Here is a 19,390-nt window from a genome sequence, read left to right on the forward strand (position 1 = left end):
CTGCCTCCAGCCCCTCACTCAGAAAACCTGTAGACGACTAGCAGTATCTGAGAAGCCTTTGTTGAGTGGGAGGATAGACACACACACAGCACGAATCTGAGAAGCAGCAGGGGGCTGTGGCTCTAAAGCTCAGTGTAGCTCTAGGGCTGGAGTGAGTAAAACCCCTTGCCACACACACACACATACGCACGCACACGCGCACACACACACACACACACACACAGACACAGACCCAAGCCCACAAGCACACTAAGGACCAAGCAAAGCTGGACGGAAAACCACAGGCCGTTATGCTGTCACCGAGAGCTGCCACTGGGCAGTCCCTGTATCTCTCTGAAATCTTAGCCCTCTTTTTCTGAGAGGGGTATTAAGACAGAGTGAAGGGGGAAATGCAGGAAAGAGGGGGGATGATGGGAAGGAGAGGAAAGGAGAGCCACAGACAAAGGTCCAGTGAGTTGCTGTTGATTGTCAATGAGATTAAGGGGTTAAAGGGTTTGAGGGAGATCGAGGTGGGGGTGGCAGGGGCCACTGGGGGTGGACGGGGGGCTTATGCCACAGCTCAGCTTTCAGCAGCTGTAATTGGACCAGGAGTGCCAGACATTCGAGAAATGAGAGATATTCCAGATGAGGGAGTGTCTTTTTCGAAATCCTGGTGAGTTCACGTGCGATTCAGGATGCGCAATAACAGCTTGAACGATGATGACACGGTCACAAGGATGTGCTCGACATGATTCACGTATTGGTGAATGTAAAAATCAGTCACTTGAGTGCTTTGGAAATGCACTAGAGACATGAAGTATACCTCAATACATGAAGCACTAATGACAAGAGTCACAAACGATGACCATCAAATACTAATCGACTAGTAAAACAATTATGGGAAATAATTTATGGGAAAACCAGCATATACACTCCCGTCTAAAGGTCTGGGGTCTGTAAGGGTGCTTTCACACAAGCACTTTTGGTGCGCACATGGGTTCCATTGATGTCAGAGTTCAGTTCGTTTAGATGATGTGAACGCGGTTTTCCGAACTAACACCGTGTCTACACCAGACGTGACTTTTTTCAAGCCACAACAGCTAAAAGCTGTCTAAACTGAATGCGACAAGACGGCCGTTGGAAAGCACTTGGACTGCACTTGCTGCGCCGCCATCCAGTGTAGACAATATCACGAATTATAATGGGTTCTATTGTCTTTTGACGTGTCGCATCGCGTCGCTCGCGTCCAGTGTAGACACGGTGTAAGGTCCGCACCCGGGAACCGAGCCCAATTATGCCTAAAAAGGGTTGGTCTGGGGGTACAGTTCATGTGAACTCCAGTATGCTTCACTGCTGACATGAATGAAATTATACTAAATTGCAGAAGTGAACCGCTATTGATCATGTATGATTCGATAAAACTGTGTTTGTGACAGATAGACAGAAACAAGTGCCATTACTGCTGTGGAGAAAGAAAAAAAAAAAAAAAAAAAAAAATCAAAATATAAAAAATATAAACAGTGAGCAACACTATGCATTTTGCCACCTTCTCCTGCATCATCAGTACCATGCAACAGGGGTAAACTGCTTTGATTACGCAAACGCACCGCGGTTCGACCCAAATAATATAATGTGAACAATCCAGAGGTGGCAGGGGATGAGGGGGAGCAATTGAACTCTAGTTCGGACTAGGCAATTGAACCAAGTGTGAAAGCACCCTAAAATTTTTCTCTTATACTCACCAAGGCTGCATTTATGTGATCAAAAGTGCAGTAAACAGTAACATTGTGAAATATTGTTACAAATTTATAATGGTTTTAATATTTTTTTAATTTTTTTAATTTTCAGCAGCCATTACTCTAGTCTTCAGTGTCACATGATCCTTCAGAAATCATTATAATATGCTGAAACATTTCTTATTATTATAACAGTTGAAAACAGTTGTGCTGACAAATTTTTTTTTCCTGAAAAATAAACTCTTTTTTTAACCCTAAACGGTAGTGTATCTATATGTATATGCTCATCATAGAGATATCACACATTTCCGGTACTGCAACTTTTATTTATACTCAGCCTAGATGTCATAAATGCTTTAATACAAAATGACAGAATTTCTGTAATATCAGTGATTAAAGGCATAAATGCTGTGGGATCTGCAGCAGCGGTGCTTTGTGTCAAGGTGTTAGAGTTAGTATAGTATGGTATAGAAAAAAGCTGATTCTTACCAGTTTGCTGTAATGGTACTTGCAGTATCCACAGTATTTCACATTATCAGCATCTGAGCCCTGTTCTTCACACAACAACCCAGCAAGCTGAGCGCTACATTCAAAGACAAGAAAAAGCAGCTTTAAAAAGACTGTACACAATGTAGATTAAAAACAGTTATATTTCAACTATTTGTTATACAATTAAAGTGATTTCATTTAATTTCATTCAACCTTCGTTCATCTTCGGAAAACAAATTAAGATATTTCGATGAAACCCAAGAGTTTTTTTATCCTCTATAGAAAGCAACAAAATTACTACATTCAAGGTCCAGAAAAGTAGTAAAAACATGGTTAAAACAGTCAACATGACTACAGAGTTTCAACCTTAATGTTATGAAGCGATGAGAATACTTTGTGCGCAAAAACAAAACAAAAATAACAAAAAGTATTCTTATAATTACGTAGCTTTCTACTGAGGATAAAAAAAAACCCTCTCAAATTTCATCAAAAATATCTTAATTTGTGTTCTGAAGATGAATGAAGGTCTTACAGGTTTGGAACAACATGAGGGGTGTACTTAATGACAGAAATTTCATTTTTGGGTCAACTAGCCCTTTAACATTGCTATTCCTATCCATTTAACAGATGGCATAATTAAAGATATTAACATGCTTATGAGGACATTTAGTTGGAATATTAGGGCACTGCGACTCACCATGTGACATGAAAGGCCTGTCGGCAGCCATGTTTGTTGCATGTCATGCAGGCTCCAGTAGCAGCTTTGCTCTCACGGCCCTGTTCCTCACAGATGTAGCACGTCTAGAACGAAAAAAAAAAAAAAAAAAAAAAGTCACTAAAGTGATTCCTCACATACAGAAAGCAGTTATTATGGTATATAATGCATTGCTGCACGGCCCACAGCTTGTTTAGCGTGAAGGCTCTACCAATTTAACAAGTCTCTCAGAAGCCGCCCTTCCCAGCGCCTCGATTATTAGGCAAGTGATAACCATGCCATTTTAAATTGGCTCACAGTGAGGACTCAATTACCAACAGAGCTGAATCTATTTTATCCCAGATTTTAAACCCACTATTTCAAGCATGAGATTAAACTTGGCTCCTTAGTCCTGCGAGTCATCAGACACAGTATTGAATCCAAATCATATAACACTAACTGATTGTATTTTACTTATCTACTGCACTGAAGGGCATCCATAGAAAACAAAACATAATTAGGTTTTCAAATGAAAAATGAAAGAACTGTGTCATGGCATATCCCATTAGTACTAGATCAAACATTGTTTTCTATACCTCATGGTTGAGCAAAAAGTTAAGCTAATGTCTAAACATTTGGACTTTGCAAATTGAAATTACTTCTGAATTACAGTGATGCACAAGTATCCAATAGGCAGTAGTAAAAAAACTACACCTGCAAGTATCCTTGTCATTTTCAAGTCATTCGAGTTTACTGGATACTGATTATAAAAATCATTTGTAGCCAACTTTAATACTTATTCATTACAATTTTAAAAATTCTCTGATATTTCCAGGTTTTCCATGATGGATTAGGAAATTCAATGACACACAAGTATGGTTGGTTCTTGTAATTTCAGGCCGCAAGTGTAAATTCCCATAACATGGATCTCAGTTTTCATTCATTCAGCTTTGGAGTATAATTAATGGCAACATTCTATGTTTATACAAGATTGATAAATGTAGCACTTGGTCCCTTAAGAAAACACATTCACAGTATAGGCCTAAACTCCTTACACGCTTACTGTTTACATTGTTGAGCTGATTTATGAGGCTCTTATGTTGAGCCTTTGCTTTTCGATTGATATCCAGACTATAAGCATTTGTCTTTCAGAGGTTAGGGAACTTACCTTGTTATAACGTTCATGGGGGACAGACTGAAGCACAATAGGCTCCATGGTGGACACATTAGCGAACTCCACTTCTGGGATATAAAGAGCACAAACCACATGGGCCCAACCTAAACAAGACACATGATATATGATCAGTAGATGTTATATAAAAATGCTAAGATTAAATTATTCCTTTATTTTTAAGGGAACTTGCTGTGAAGATGGAACTGGGCTTAACTGCATAAAAAGTGTGCTTAAAAATACCATCAAATGACTAAATAAATAAGCTAAACAATTTTTTTTTTTTTTTTTTTTAACAAAAATCAAAAGTTATTATTATAAAACAATTGAATAACATTTAAATGTATCATTAATTAATAACAATAAATGTGATGGTTAGAAATATGGATAATGCCATAAAAGAAGCATTTAAATTGAATATGTGTGTTTGCTGACTGTCAAACATTTTCTGTCTTTTTTTTTTTTTTAAAAAGAGCCTATGTTCATTTGTTTGCTTACAGTCATGCCTATGGGGCACGCCTGGCTTCCTCCACAGTGTGAAAAACACTTATTAAAGCATGTGGGCTGAGTGTGACTGCAAAGACGAAACACCCAGGACTGGAAGAGGCAGAGGCATATTCTCTCCTGCCTCTCGTCTAGACCAAGTGTTGAGCCATAGGGTGTCAGCCACAAGCACACTACATAAATATTATATCATAATTTCAGACTACTACTAAACTCTTCCCCCACATCAACTGTCTTTTAACCACAAAACCCCCAAACTGAGCTGATTTAGATTTAATGACCATATTCTGCAATATTTTTGTAAAAAGAGAGCAGACGCTATTGACATCAAGATGAAATTTACCAAAAAGAAATGTGCAAATGAGTTCTGTTTATCCAGCGCAAGGGCACAATAACAGGCCTAAACTTAAAGGTGAACCCATGAACTGTCTTTGACCCCAGCCTAAAGGGACAAGGAGGTGGGTTTTGTTGTTTTGAAGTCACTCCAAGAATCCAGCAGAAGCCTATAAAACCAGGCAATAAAACCCAAGCACACCCCAAAGAACTTCTAAACCCCTCAAACAGAAGGGTGGCACACTTTAAAAAAAGAATGATTTGTCAAAGATGTCTTTAGCTGAGCATAAAGTACTCAAATAATCTTGTTCTTCAAGTTCGACAGTTAGATAGAATTAGTGAAATCTTTGTGACTAAAGCAACAGTAAAAACTGAAAGCCTCTAGCAGGGAGGCAAAAATTGTCTATGAACATTTTAGAAGGGATGAGTTTTTGAGTTTTTATTTTCCTTGCATGTGTTTCAGCATGTTGTTAAGCCAGGTATATGCCCCTGCTCCAGTGTTTTCATTTGGGATTATTCTTGTGTTTGCATACCTTAACTTAACAGTAGCAACACCTGTAAAAACCTCTCCATGTGCTGGTCTGGGGAACAAGGAGGTCACTGCTGCTGAGTTTTACTTTTCAGTTGGCTGAAATGGAAAGATTTCTCTAAAGCAACATCTAAATCTCACTTGTGAGATCACTGCTGGTTCAAACAAGCTCTTTCTAAAATTTATGTTTCAGAATTCTTCACTCCTACTCGTAAATAATGGCAAAACATGGAATGCTTATCTCGAAGAATTTCAAAAGGCTTTACAAATTCAAGCCAAAAAAAAGAGATTACATGGTCTGAAACAGCTAAACCATAAGCCTGGGGCAATGATGTTTCCCTCATGGCCGTTAAACAGCTCACCACCCCTAAAGATGGGGCATGGTCCCGCAGCTGTGTCCCATGCCATGTTTACAGTCTCTGAGCTGCCCTTGCCGTGAACCCAGAGCATGAAGAAGAGTCGTCCCCTCTCAGCCCCACAATGACCCTGCTGAGACCGCCCACCCATAAAAACAAGGTGAGAGACAAACACGCACACTTCCTAACTCCCTTTGCTCAATTATTCTGAAAAACTAAGCAGATAAAATCTGCCTTATGTGCAAAAAAAATATTCCAAGACTACGTCAAACTTTTGATTCATTCAAAAGCAGTTTAGAAGGTAAAAAAAAAAAAAAAACAATAAATTATTCATTGTGAAAATTTTCCTAAAATCCAAATGAAATTATTTTAAGGTGAGACATATGAAGATACATATGACTAATTAACAGCTTATTGATGAGATATGGTATTATATCCTTTTGACAGGAGCATTTCTGTGATAATTAAAACTGCCAGGGGATATCAGTGAATTCCTCCATAGAACAGATAATCAATTCATTACATTTTTAAAAAAAATTTTTTTACATTGACTTTCATTAGAGGCGTCAAAATAGAAAGGTGTCATCCTCATCAGTGCATATGTTCCTCTCAAGAACTTCATATTTCATCACCTCACAATAAAACTCGGCTGACTCTCCCCATTTTAAAACAACACAGATTTTCTTTTTGAATTGGGAGATAATATTAACACCCACTGTTAACCCAATAATTTTATAAAATATTTTTATGCTACTGGCCTATATTTAGCTACTGAGCAACTGCAGTCTGTTCTTGCCAATGACATGTAGATTAGGCCTAAGGCTGGTGATGGTTTTTCTTCAGCAAGTGCAATGTAAAAACAGTCAGCATGAAGTTAGATGTCCTACCTCCATTATCTGTTCGTTTCAGTGCTCCGTCCTTGTGGGGACACAGCTCACACCTCTGTGAAAAGAGGAGAAATAACATGAACCCACACTCCATCCAACCATCTGCAGGCCAGACACAGCTCTGAGGGCTTTCAGGAACTCTACTTCTGACATGGACATCAAACTAAAGCAGAGTTTAGAGGTTAGACATCATTTTCTTCCTTGAAACTAGAGAACAGAGCATCTTGGCAAAACTGATCAATGAAACTGTAGACAAGAGCCTTTGATAGTTCACTGGAGCTGGAAAACATCCACTGCTGCAACCCCGAAGAGCTGCTTCTATATTCAAGGATAAAATAGGATGTGCTCTGCTAAAGGAGAAAAACTGGTTTAGACAACCGTTTTCTGAAGCAAATGACAGGACAAGAAGAAAAAACCCTCGGAATGTAAGACGAATGTTCAAATAAAGACAATTACTACCCTTTTTGAACAACAAAAACAACAGAGATGGTTGAATGTGTCCTAAAGAAATGGGCACTGACACATGGCCTATTACACAGCATATCATGCATATACACTATGACATTTCACTCATCTTTAAAGCCTTGAACAGGGTTAGATATTGGGGCATAACATTGTGCTTGGAACCATGCCGTTATTTGCCACATACCACTATGTTCAAAGTTTTTAAGCTTCTGCTCAGTCTGCTGTCCTCCTCCTCTTTGTTACAGGTGGTGGACAGTCCTCCTCCTTCAGGGGTCTGCCAGCTCGGCTTTCTCCCCCTCCACCCTTTAATCTTTGGGAATGAAGTGGCAGAGCAGGGCACAAATGGGGGAAAAAAATGGGCTCATTTTTAGTAAGTGGAGGAATGAGGACATGTAGAAATTTGGTTTCATAATTATGCTTTGGGAATACAAAAAAAATTCTCCAGTGTCATTCCGTGTCAACTCAACCAGAGTTTTTGATTTTGTTAATATTTTATCTGTAGAAAGACAAACATTAATAGTGATGAAAGCCAAAATATTAAATGTCACAGATGTATATTCACTGAGTAATCCACTATATTGTAGAGGGAAGTCAAAATGGCAATTTTCACCTGAGATTTGGAGCGGGTGTAAAAATGACTTTAGAAAGATGGCAACATCATTATTTTATTTTTACACTGAGATTGGTAGGTCTGTTAGTAAAATTGCCATTGGCAATCTTTGTTTCATTATATGCTAACAGGTAAGCAATTTTACCCACTGAAAATGGTAAAATTCAACTATTTGAACATAGAGCTGTTTTGAGATCCCCATTTCTATGGGACTGAACTATATAGGGCCTGGAAAATGAAGATTTTAAAAGGAAAGTTTATTAAGAATGAGAATCTAGAAGGATATTAAGATATCTTGAATACTTTTAGAGTTACAGGCATGCAAACTTTGGAAAAGGAATATTTATAGCACTCAGACAGATATGTTCTATGCAATTGAGTTGATAGTAAAATACAAGATATATTTCTAGTTTCAACATTATTTGTTCTTCAGATATTCCTCTTTAAAAGAAAAAAAAAAGTGTCTGCTGTATGCGAAGTGACCTACATTTGGTTTTTGACCACTGAAAATGTGTAAAATTTTTCCAATTTACTCATGGAGCTGCATTAAGATCTCCATATCTCTGGGATTGAACCATCAAGGGCCTTTAAAATGAAGATACCAAAAGAAAAGTTTGTTAAGAACCAGAATCTAAAATGATATTAAGGTATCTGTAATACTTCTTGAGTTACAGACATACAAACTTGAGGCAAAAAACACAAGTGCTGTTTACCATTTTTGAACAGTCACCGTTGGCATATAATGAAACAAAGATTGCTAAAGTCTAAAGAATTTACTAACAGACTTACCAATCTCGGTGTAAAAATAAAATAACGATGCTGCCATCTTTCTAAAGTCATTCTTACGCCCCTGTAATTTGGCTCCAAATCTCAGGAGAAAATTGTCATTTTGACACCCCTCTACAAAATAGTGGATTACTCAGTAAATATACATCTGTGACATTTTGGTTATCATCACTATTTATGTGTCTCTCTACAGAAAAAATATTTACAAAATCAAAAATTTGAGCAGGGGAAGGTTTTGAAATTTGGTTGACATGGAATGACCTTCCAGCAAGAAATCTTTCTGCAAGCTATGATTTTCACAAATCTTTGGGTTTGGATTGGTTAGAAGTGGCAAAAAGGCCACAAAATTATTACATGACAAACCTGTGGATACAAAATAGGGAAGAAAAATCTTGTTCCTTTTCAGAATAAGAGCAGTTGGCATTGAATAATGTCCCTAACCTCATAAAAAGGTGTTATGTGGGATGCCTTGTTTTGCCATGAATCCAGATCTTTCAACAAAAATACTTACATAATGGATTGCGTGACAGGTTTCCCCTTCTTGTGACCCACTATTCTTCTGCTCTAAACTGCCACTTAGGTATCATGCCTACCTGACAGCTTGCACAAGTCACATGTACAGCCGTCAGATCGCTGAGCTCTCAAAGGAAACCGCTTTAACTGCCAACACAACTTTACCTATCCAAACCAATTATGTTTCCTTTACCCCACCACCATCTTCTATTTATAAATACTAGAAAGGGATTTATTTTAAGCTACTGCATGTTTTTTTTTTTATTTAAATAAATAAATAAATAAATAAAAGGGGGTCATTGCACAGGACACTATAATTGAATACAGTACATAATACAAGGATGTTGAATATAAACATGGTCTTGGAGACTCTGCATTCATAATTTTTTTCTGATGTTTCAAATTGATACTTATATTTATTATGTGAAAATAATTTATAAAAGAAAAAAAGCAGAAATAAAGAAAACAGACTTGCAAGTAATAACTATATGTTACTACATGACAGAAAATGCTCCACAAATGACTAAAACAGTGATTCAATTAATTGACAGAGAAATATGAACTCTGAAGCTATATCTAAGCCATAAAGAAGCTTTTTGCACAATTCAGAACAATTCTTCTGATATTTTCAGCTTAAACCTCTTACCATTCAGACAAGTCAAAAAAAAAATGTTCAGTTTAATACAACATTATTAAGTCTGATAACATCTGTTATACATACAGGCCTAAGAGTCCTGCCAAGTCATACAGTTTTTATATACATACAACCCACGTTTACTGTTCGGTACACATTGGCAAACATATGATTTAAGGTTAAGTGTTTCAGCCCACTTCCAGACACTGATTTAAAACAAAAAAAACATTTTAAAAGAACAGTGAAACCGCAGTCTCAGAGTTTATGCATAGACAACCTGCTTCATAATTACTAAACTGTAGAAGATAATATGAATTCACAAATAAATAAATAAATACAAATATTTATATGAATCTAAAGGATCAATACAAGATCATGAGGGGGGAAAAAATCTGATGAAAATTTATGACTATCTTAGAGCTGCACGATTATTCGTTAAAAGATGGCAATCTCAAATCAAACGCGATCTTATTCCTAAATGACAACGATTCGGCTATGACTATTAATACTTTTGACAAGTACGATTACAGCGAACATTCAAATCTGCATTGGTGCTGCCATTCACAGAGAGCGGCTGTCATGTATAGGTGTGAAACAGTTTCAAAAAACTGTCTTTTCAACTACACTGTATCATTATTTCTGTCTTACAATAATTCAAATTATGACAAGAACTGGGATAAAAGTTCGTAGTTCGGATATAAACACTGTCTACTACAGTAGTGTTGTCAAAAGTACCAGTACTTCGGTACCAAGTCGGTGACGATACCAGCATTTCTGTAGTACCGGGAGTACCGAGTATCTGGGTATATTCAGTACCCACTGATAGGGCTGTGCCAGTATTTTACATGAATATGACACAAGTGAAGCACAAAGCTTTGTTTACAGAAGAAATAGGCTAATAGGTTAGCAAATAAATGTGACATCGCAGCCATGGAAACATTTTGGTTCATGCCGAATGAGAGAGATACGTGAGTCCATACATTTACAGTATCTCACAAAAGTGAGTACACCCCTCACATTTCAGCAACCATTTTATTATATTTTCTTTAAGGGACCATACAATAGAAATGAAAATTGGATATACTTTAGAGTAGACAATGTGCAGCTTGTATAGCAGTACAGATTTACTGTCCTCTGAAAATAACTCAACATACAGCCATTATTGTCCAAATAACTGGCAACAAAAGTGAGTACACCCTAAGTGAACATGTCAAAACTGTGACCAAAGTGTCAATATTTTGTGTGAGCACCATTGTTATCTAGCACTGCCTTAATCCTCCTGGGCATGGAATTCACCAGAGCTGCACAGGTTGTTGCTGGGATCCTCTTCCACTCCTCCATAATGACATCACGGAGCTGCTGAATGTTAGGACACATGGCTCTTCTCCATCTTCTGCTTGAGGATGCCCACAGGTGCTCAATAGGGTTCAGGTCTGAAGACATACTTGGTCACTCCATCACCTTCAGCTTCCTCAGCAAGGTAGTTGTCATCTTGGCGGTGTGTTTGGGGTCATTATGTCGTTCAGCCCAGTTTCTGAAAGGAAGGGCATCATGTTCTGCTTCAGAATGTCACAGTACATGTTGGAATCCATGTTCCCCTCAATGAAGCAGAGCTCCCCAGTCCCAGCAGCAATCATGCAGCCCCAGACCATGATGCTACCACCACCATGCTTGACTGTAGGCAAGACACAATTTTCTTTGTACTCCTCACCAGGGCGTCGCCACACATGCTGGACACCATCTGAGTGTCACCATCAAGTTTATCTTAGTCTCATCAGACCACAGGACATGGTTCCAGTAATTCATTCTCTTGGACAGGTTGTTTTCGGCAAACTGTTTGCGGGCTTTCTTGTGAGCCAGCTTCAGAAGAGGCTTCCTTCTGGGACAACGGCCATGCTAATTGACTTGTTGCAGTGTGCCACATATGGTCTGAGCACTGACAAGCTGACCTACCGCTTCTGCAACCTTTAAAGCAATGCTGGCAGCACTCATGCATCTGTTTTTTGAAACCAGTTTCTGCACCTGACGCACAGCACGAGGACTCAACTTGATTCAACTTCTTTGGCCTGTTCCGAGTGGAACCCGTCTTGGAAAACCTCTCTCTATGTCCCTGGCCACTGTACTGTAACTCAGTTTCAGGGTGTTACCAATCTTCTTATAGCCTAGGCCATCTTTGTGGAGAGCAACAATTCTAATTCTCAAATCCTCAAAGAGTTCTTTGCCATGAGGTGCCATGTTGAACATCCAGTGATCAGTATGAGAGAATTGTACTCAAAGCACCAAATTTTAACTGCTCTAATACAAGATCCACACATTTGTATGGTCCTGTCAAGCAGACAAAAACATGAACATGATGAATAGGACATGTGGCTTTGCATGGTTAAACAACATGCAACTGTTATCACTTAGGGTGTACTCACTTTTGTTGCCATCTATTTAGACAATAATGGCTGTATGTTAAGTTATTTTCAGAGGACAGTAAATCTATACTGCTATACAAGCAGCATATTGACTACTAAAATATATGCAAGTTTCAATTCTATAGTATTGTCCCTTGAGAAGATATACTAAAATGGTTGCTGAAATGTGAGGGGTGTACTCACTTTTGTGAGATACCGTAAGCTTTGTCGGCTTTGTATTCTATTTTGCGAATCGCGATCTGTTCACCCGATTAGCAGAGAATTTAACAATATTCCATTAGTTATTCCACTGAACATGGAATCTCTGTTTCTTTTTCCAAATCTTCACTAACGCAGGGGATTATAAATGTTTCTTCCTTTCGTTCGCTTTTAGACCTATTATATTCGCATTCTTTATTGTGGTAAAGCAGAAAAAACACCGTAGGACAGAAACCTTTTGGCTTGCATGTCAATTTCTATTTAACACAGTTTGTGCTTGTTATTAGACTCTATAAGGCACGTCAAGTTTATTTGTATAGCGCGTTTCACACACTCCGTTGATTTTTAGTTTCGCTTTCTCTGGCAGCGCAAAATCAAACATAGCTTGAATGTCTGAAGGTAAAACTAGCCCTTCAGACCTTTTACAACAAGTGTCAGTTGCTTGTAACATCAGGAGATAACATGAAGATATTATTAAAGAGAAATGGTCTCTTTCCTGCTCATGTCCCACATCCCTCTCAAAGCGCAGAGCGGTAGGCTATATGACGCATCTTTGTGTGGAAATAAAAAAAAATGTATTTTAGAATAATACTTAACTTTCTTATTATTTAGGTTACCATTATTTACTGATATTTACTTCATAGTTTTACAGGCTGTAGTGTGTTGTTTCACTGATGGAACAGCTAAAATAAACACGCACGTCTGTTAAAAAGGATGTTTGAGCATTTGTTTGTTTATTTTTTTATAATACAAAATTTATTTCATTGAGGTATATATACACACACACACAAACATACACACGCTCCAAATATTTGTATATCATTTCATATTTAATATGTTTTTAAAAATAGGCAAGTTAAATAAAATAGTAAAATAGTTCCAACAGATTCTCCTGTGGTACCGAAATTGGTCCAGAGAACCCTAAAATTTTACTGGTATTGGTACCGACTACTGGAATCTTGGTACCGTGACAACACTAGTCTACAGTAGCGATTAAAACAGTTAAACACCTTTCGAACTTGCCGCTTCAGATAAAGATTGTATCAATTACATCATTACATCAACTGGGAACACTTCCCATAACACCTGATGTACTCGCTACATCATAAGAAGAATGGAGTCTACGCTAATATCAGTCTCTCTCTGTTTATCCCGAGGTTTGCCGCAGCCTGCCAGATCCAGGCCGTATCTAGATGAGATGAAGGACCTGCATCTAGACATGACGATAACGCAGCCCTGAAGTGTCAACTAAACTATCCCCTGCGAAGGCCTCCTTCCCTTTCCTTTGTCTATGTATAGATAAAATGTTATCAAATTATTCCAGTTCGCATAGATTTTTTTTTTTTTTTTTTTTTTTTTTTTTTTTAAAAGACCAAGCTTCTGTGCACATACACACTCAAACACGCAAACCTATAGACTAAACATGTAAATGAACGGCAAGAATGCATTAAAGGTATTCGGTTTTTCAGTAGGAAAGGTGTCATTTAAGTGGCCCCTAAAGTAATAATTAACAATTTTTACAACGGAAGTGATTCAATCAAAAACCAACTTTTGCTCAATAATAATTTTCCTATTGTCACTGTGAAGCTGCTTTGAAATAATATGTATTGTGAAAAGCGCTATATAAAAGATGACTTGACTTGAGATGACATTACACCAGTAGGTGGCGATAAATGACTTAAAAAAAAAAATGCTCAAAAATGCTCATTTAAATGATTAAATAATGATTTAAATTAATAGAAATGAATTATGAATAGTGGGAGAATTGTGATCTCTATTTTAAACAAAAAAAATGGGATTCTCAATTTATTCAGAATCGTGCAGCTTTAAATACTAGGCTAACTAATGCAAGTAAAAAAAAAAGTCCTTGAATTATTAAAAATAAGTAGTCAGTAATACAATAAAAACAAAAAAGCAAATTACAAACAACAGGACAAATGCAGTAGAAAAAAGATACAGATGAAACAAACAGTGCTTTAATTTTTTTTCATGCAAGTCTATAAGTATTCAGCTAACAGAAAAATACAGAAATTGAATAATCAAAATGTAAAATAAAACAGTAAAGACTTTACAGCAAAAATGAACCTTGCTTTGATTATTATTAAAGCTACAAAAAAGTTATTCAGTCAAGTTATTCAGTCACCTTAACATTAATGACACAAACAGCAGCAGGTATATTAGGCTGCTGTCACTTTAAGACCTCATGCACGAATACAATATACTTATACACATTCTATTTTCTCCCATCTGTTTATGTTCACTTAAGACATAACTGACTGGGTTTACATGAATATGTTTACTGGGTTTACTTTTAGGCATGCACCCGAAGCTCAAAATTCACTTTGCTTATCCGTGTTCTGCTCCGTGTCGGAGCACGGCCACAAAAAGCTGCCTGAGGAACAGCGCAAGGTCTCTTTCACACTTTAAATAACTCTCTTTAATATCACATCCCATTTTATGAAAGTCACATTACATGCAAGTTTGGGCTTTTAAGGAGGAGCGAAAGCCAACAATGGAAAGGGACAGCATGAGGTACAATAATTGATTTATCTTTTTTTCATAATCATTGGAAGCCAAAACTGAGTTTTGATTTCGATTTTTGATCACACAGCCCTAGTTCACAGACAAAACATTGACAGAAATTACATTTGTCCATGCATACCCTGATCTTAAATGCACTGTATTCTGATCTGACAAGATCAAACTGTCTGAATGCCTAAATGTCTGTTGCCTGGCCTTCAACCATGTTTATTTTAATTTACTACGGGACTGTTGAATGCTTGAATCTGATTGGTTGATCAACGTTCTAAGGTGTGCAATTATTTTCAGGGAAAAGCACGGCTAAAGTAGTTCTAGGCAGGTCTTAACCACATTGCAGTTCCATATCACAAATGATTTCAGTTATTTCAATAGGTCCTACAGTCTACAACCACAAAAGAAACAAAATCCACAACGACACCGACCAAGCAAATAAATATAGTAAACAATAGGATGAAAACGACAAATTATTGTCATGGTTTTTGACACAAAATATGTTTTATTGTGTCCTGAAAGCGCATACTCTCTCGCGCTCGCTCTCTCATTCAAACATACACACATACTGTATAGTACGGACACACACTCGCACAGAAATGTTTTGTCAGCGCTGCTCTGACAAATTAATCATGAAAATAGTTTAGCAACATGACAAGCTACATGACATTTCTCACCAGTGAGGTAATAACTGTGCGGTTCTCAAGGTAGATAAACTTATAGTTTCGCTAGTAATAGAAACACTGCTGCAGAGAGAGAAGCACAGACTCAGGTAGGCTAATTCGCATATTATTCTTTCTCTCTCTCTCTCTCTCTCTCAACTAATAACTGTATCAACAACGGTATTATTCTGCTATCAAGGCTCAAGCCTTCATTACTAATTTTGAAATAATGTTTTGGAATTAGCAATGGAGGCTTGGGATGAGATGCGTAAGAAATTAGTCCCACACACAAGAGTGTTTTAAGGACAAAAACCTGACAAATTTCTTGAGATACAACATCGGAACAGTGTTTTGAGATGTGGTAACCGTAGTATAAGCAGAGTAAGTGACTCCGGGCCGTTGAATTCTTAGAAAATAATGCACACCCGAGGTGTAACGACCACTCTGGACGCATAACCACCTCAGGTGTGCATTGTTTTCTAAGAATTCAATGGCCCTTTGTCAATTATTCCTTACATGTCCCTCAACTACAGTTGTCAAAAGTACTGACTTTGGTACCAATTAGTAATGAAATTTTAAAAATGTGACACTTTGAGCACTGTTGAGCGAATTCGTAAACACCCCTGATTGGCCATTGTGTTGACGCGCTCATCAGCTACAATGATCAACGCACGGGAGCGTTTGAAACCACATGGAAGTGTTTGAATTTGAAAGTGGAAGCGTTTGAAAGCAGGTGTCTATCAGCAGACTGGTCTGCGATAGACAGCTGCTTTCAAACGCTCCCGTGTGTTATCTGTGCAAGTGCTCGGCGAAGAGCATCATTGATGACTATTTACAATGCCTTTGAAGCGTTGATCATTGAAGCCAATCAAAGACATATCCGATGAGCCGTAAACACAAAGGCCAATCAGAGGTGTTTACGAATCTGCTCAACAGCACTCAAAGCGTCACATTTTTAAAATTTCAGTACAGACGTGGTACCGAAATCGGTACTTTTGAAAACTCTACCCTCAACCTGGCTACCAAAGCTTTTGATTGGAAAACTATAAGACAAGTTAGTTACCAGTTCACAGTATCAATAATAAATATTATCTGACAAATGGAAACTGAAAACAAATCCACAATATATAAAAAGAGGAAGGAGACATGTACTTCAGCAAAACAGATAGCCTGAAAGATTTGTATAAAGATGAGGAAACTCACCACCCTGGCAGCACGTTCCTGTGATTCACATTTCCTGCAGAACCAGGGTCCTGTGGGGACTTGGACAATTCCATAGCAGGCTGAAACAACAGGAATGAAGGACAGATGAAATGATGAGACTTTCTTCCAACTACTGTAAATCTGACAACTTTACTATCTCATCCTGTCAGGATTTGAGATTAACATGAGAGTGTTAAAAATGATATTTTAAGAAATGTGTGAGATATATTTGTAGTGCAACAACATCAGGGAATGAAATTAACACCCGCCATCAGCGGGTAATTTTTGCAGTCGCGGTTAACTCGTGTGGCACGTGACTTGTACCACAGTGACATTTGACGGGAAATGCTGTTGCCTAGATGCACTTGAAGAAACAGGTTAGATTATATCTTGATGAGCAGACAAAACAAAAGCTTAAACACTTTGCAGAACAAAGGCGTGTGAGAAGTTCTCATCTTTTCATATGTCACTGGTCTCAAAACAGTTTGTCTTATTCATGAACATTCCAAATGAGTTTAGTTTGTTTTAATCTATAGCAAAGTTTATTTATTACAAGTACTTTGTCATTTTTGACTCAACAACCTAAACTAGGTTCTAAACAAACAGCATGAATGAAGAGCTAAGTAGACCAAAAAGAGATCCATGTTCACTATCAAGGTCAAGGAAAGGTGTAAAGAGAATCCCTTTTTTGTCCAATTACAAAAGGTCTTTACATGTTTGTTTAATTTCACATAGGCTATATAACATGCAAGTATTCCAATTCCTGTTTCACATTTACTTTTGTGCAAATGCGAATGAATGTGCATTTCCACTTTCCAAGGAAAGGCAAGAAACTAATCAAAATGTTTTGCTGCATCAATATCACAAATAGTCAGCTAATCAATAGCCAGCATATCAGACGCCTGCCCAAACACTAACAATAGCATCAACAACTTTATCCATTTGTACTGGATCACCTTCAGTGACCTAAAACATATGCTGAAGAAAGAAATGACAGATCTGACACCAAATCTAGGATATAATACATCTGATCTGAGCATGTCAGCTATTTAAATCCCATGTAGAAGCAAAAACTTGTTAATCAAAGTTAATCAAGAAGGAATAGTTCCAATAAAATATTTCTTAATAGAAAATAACTCAGGATCTCAAAGTCAAAACACTAAACTTCAATGACAGCCCCTCACTCTTTAAAAATGACAGATCAGATTTCTATTTTAAATCTAAAACATAAAAGTTGATTTTCAAAACTATTTTTTTTTTCTGTTTCACACGTCTGTAATCATTAATATTCCCCCCAAAGACAAGTTTCTTTAAGTTTCTTAATATATTTATGTGAGCTGTGTCACCTTGAAGCGTCACAAACTAAAAAAATACAAGACAAATAACTACACGTGGGAAAACCAATCAAGATCCTGTTAAGAGTCCGGAATTTGTTGACAGCTTTGCTGACTAGCCATAAATGTGTGTTATCAGCCTAGCTGTAATGACTTACAGAGCTTGTCTCAATGTGACTCATCTCTGTTTCAATAGCGGTGACTGACACGTTGTTGGTCCTGAGACAGTGGAGATAATGAACAACCATAAGCGACATGCTGTTACAGCCGTGTAGCGCTCGTGCTAACACATAACACTAGCACACCAACAGGCCTTCGGCGAACCGTCGCTTCACAACAACCGCAACACCTTATTAACGCTCCAAATTAACCGTTAAAATATTTAACATTTCCTTCCTGTCATTCCAATACCATAAATAAGCGCCAGTGGTTAAACTTAGGTCACGCTGACTCTTCGTTGAGCTAAGCTAAGATAGGCTATGTTACGCTAAGCTAAGCTAATTCTCTCACCACAACAGAAGGGAACTTATCAAAACATCCGCCTCAAATATCTCCGTTCCTCAAGAAAAACAAAAAGTGAAAGTCTTATATATTTACCTTGGTGGACGGCAACGTTACAGCCGTGACCGTCGCAGTAGACTAGGGGGTTTTCGGCCCAGCCTCTCTCATCCGAGCAAACGCAGCAGCCTCCGATCATCTCCTTCATATTACTCGCCGAGTCGTCGTCTTCCTCTGCCAGATACAGCTCGCTGGATACCATCTACCATCAGCAGCGCACAAAGACCAACAAAAATGCGGTCGGGCGTTTGTTTCACAAATCCCTATCTCCACTGAAAGCCGTATTTTATGTCCCATTTCGATGAAAAGCCATATTTCAGTTGCGTTGTTTTTGAAGGCGGTATTTTTTTGGCTCAACACACAAACCCCGTACTGAAGGCTCTCGGGATGTGGAGGCGCGTGTGCGCGCATGCGCGGAAAAGTAGAACGGCTGAGGCAAGTGGAGTGGAAGAGGCCTCTCGGGGCTGTTTGATCCACGCGGCGAACGCCATTGAATTTTACCGCGAGCGGAGGACGACGAGCTACAGTGTACTGCACTTCTCGAGCTACGTACGATCATCTGGGAGTTTTGTTTTGAGCTGAAATCACGTTACTTTACAGAGTACAGCGTACATTCCACTTACGAATGTAATGCAGGTTCTGGTTACACATGCTGTTAAGGTGCGAAATAACTTGTTAAAATTAAATACCAGTTTATCCTCAGTAGGTTACCCCCAAGAATTAATTATATTTATTTTCAAACTTTATGAGTGGTACATATCTTCTTAATTTAAACGTTATAGAAGATAAAGGCAAAG

The 19,390-nt window shown here is 38.0% G+C and overlaps 1 protein-coding gene across 8 annotated transcripts in view; it reads right to left on the bottom strand.

Moving 5' to 3' along the window:
* The window catches only part of mllt10 (MLLT10 histone lysine methyltransferase DOT1L cofactor), a 55,172-nt gene extending 36,177 nt beyond the window's left edge, over nucleotides 1-18,995 (bottom strand). For 5 of the 8 annotated variants that reach the window (XM_051881603.1, XM_051881601.1, XM_051881602.1 and 2 more), the window contains exons 1-7: nucleotides 18,633-18,995; nucleotides 16,702-16,781; nucleotides 7,328-7,453; nucleotides 6,679-6,733; nucleotides 4,067-4,176; nucleotides 2,902-3,005; nucleotides 2,205-2,298 (exon numbers count right to left, since the gene is read on the bottom strand). In XM_051881603.1, the coding sequence (XP_051737563.1) occupies nucleotides 2,205-2,298; nucleotides 2,902-3,005; nucleotides 4,067-4,176; nucleotides 6,679-6,733; nucleotides 7,328-7,453; nucleotides 16,702-16,781; nucleotides 18,633-18,795 (732 nt within the window). In that variant the 5' untranslated portion in view covers nucleotides 18,796-18,995. The remainder of the gene's footprint in view (nucleotides 1-2,204; nucleotides 2,299-2,901; nucleotides 3,006-4,066; nucleotides 4,177-6,678; nucleotides 6,734-7,327; nucleotides 7,454-16,701; nucleotides 16,782-18,632) is intronic. The other 3 variants (XM_051881605.1, XM_051881607.1, XM_051881604.1) reach the window with 1 other exon arrangement.
* Between the last annotated feature and the right edge of the window lie 395 nt (nucleotides 18,996-19,390).

This window comes from Ctenopharyngodon idella, chromosome 23 (assembly GCF_019924925.1).
Source record: "Ctenopharyngodon idella isolate HZGC_01 chromosome 23, HZGC01, whole genome shotgun sequence".
Lineage (NCBI taxonomy): Eukaryota > Metazoa > Chordata > Actinopteri > Cypriniformes > Xenocyprididae > Ctenopharyngodon > Ctenopharyngodon idella.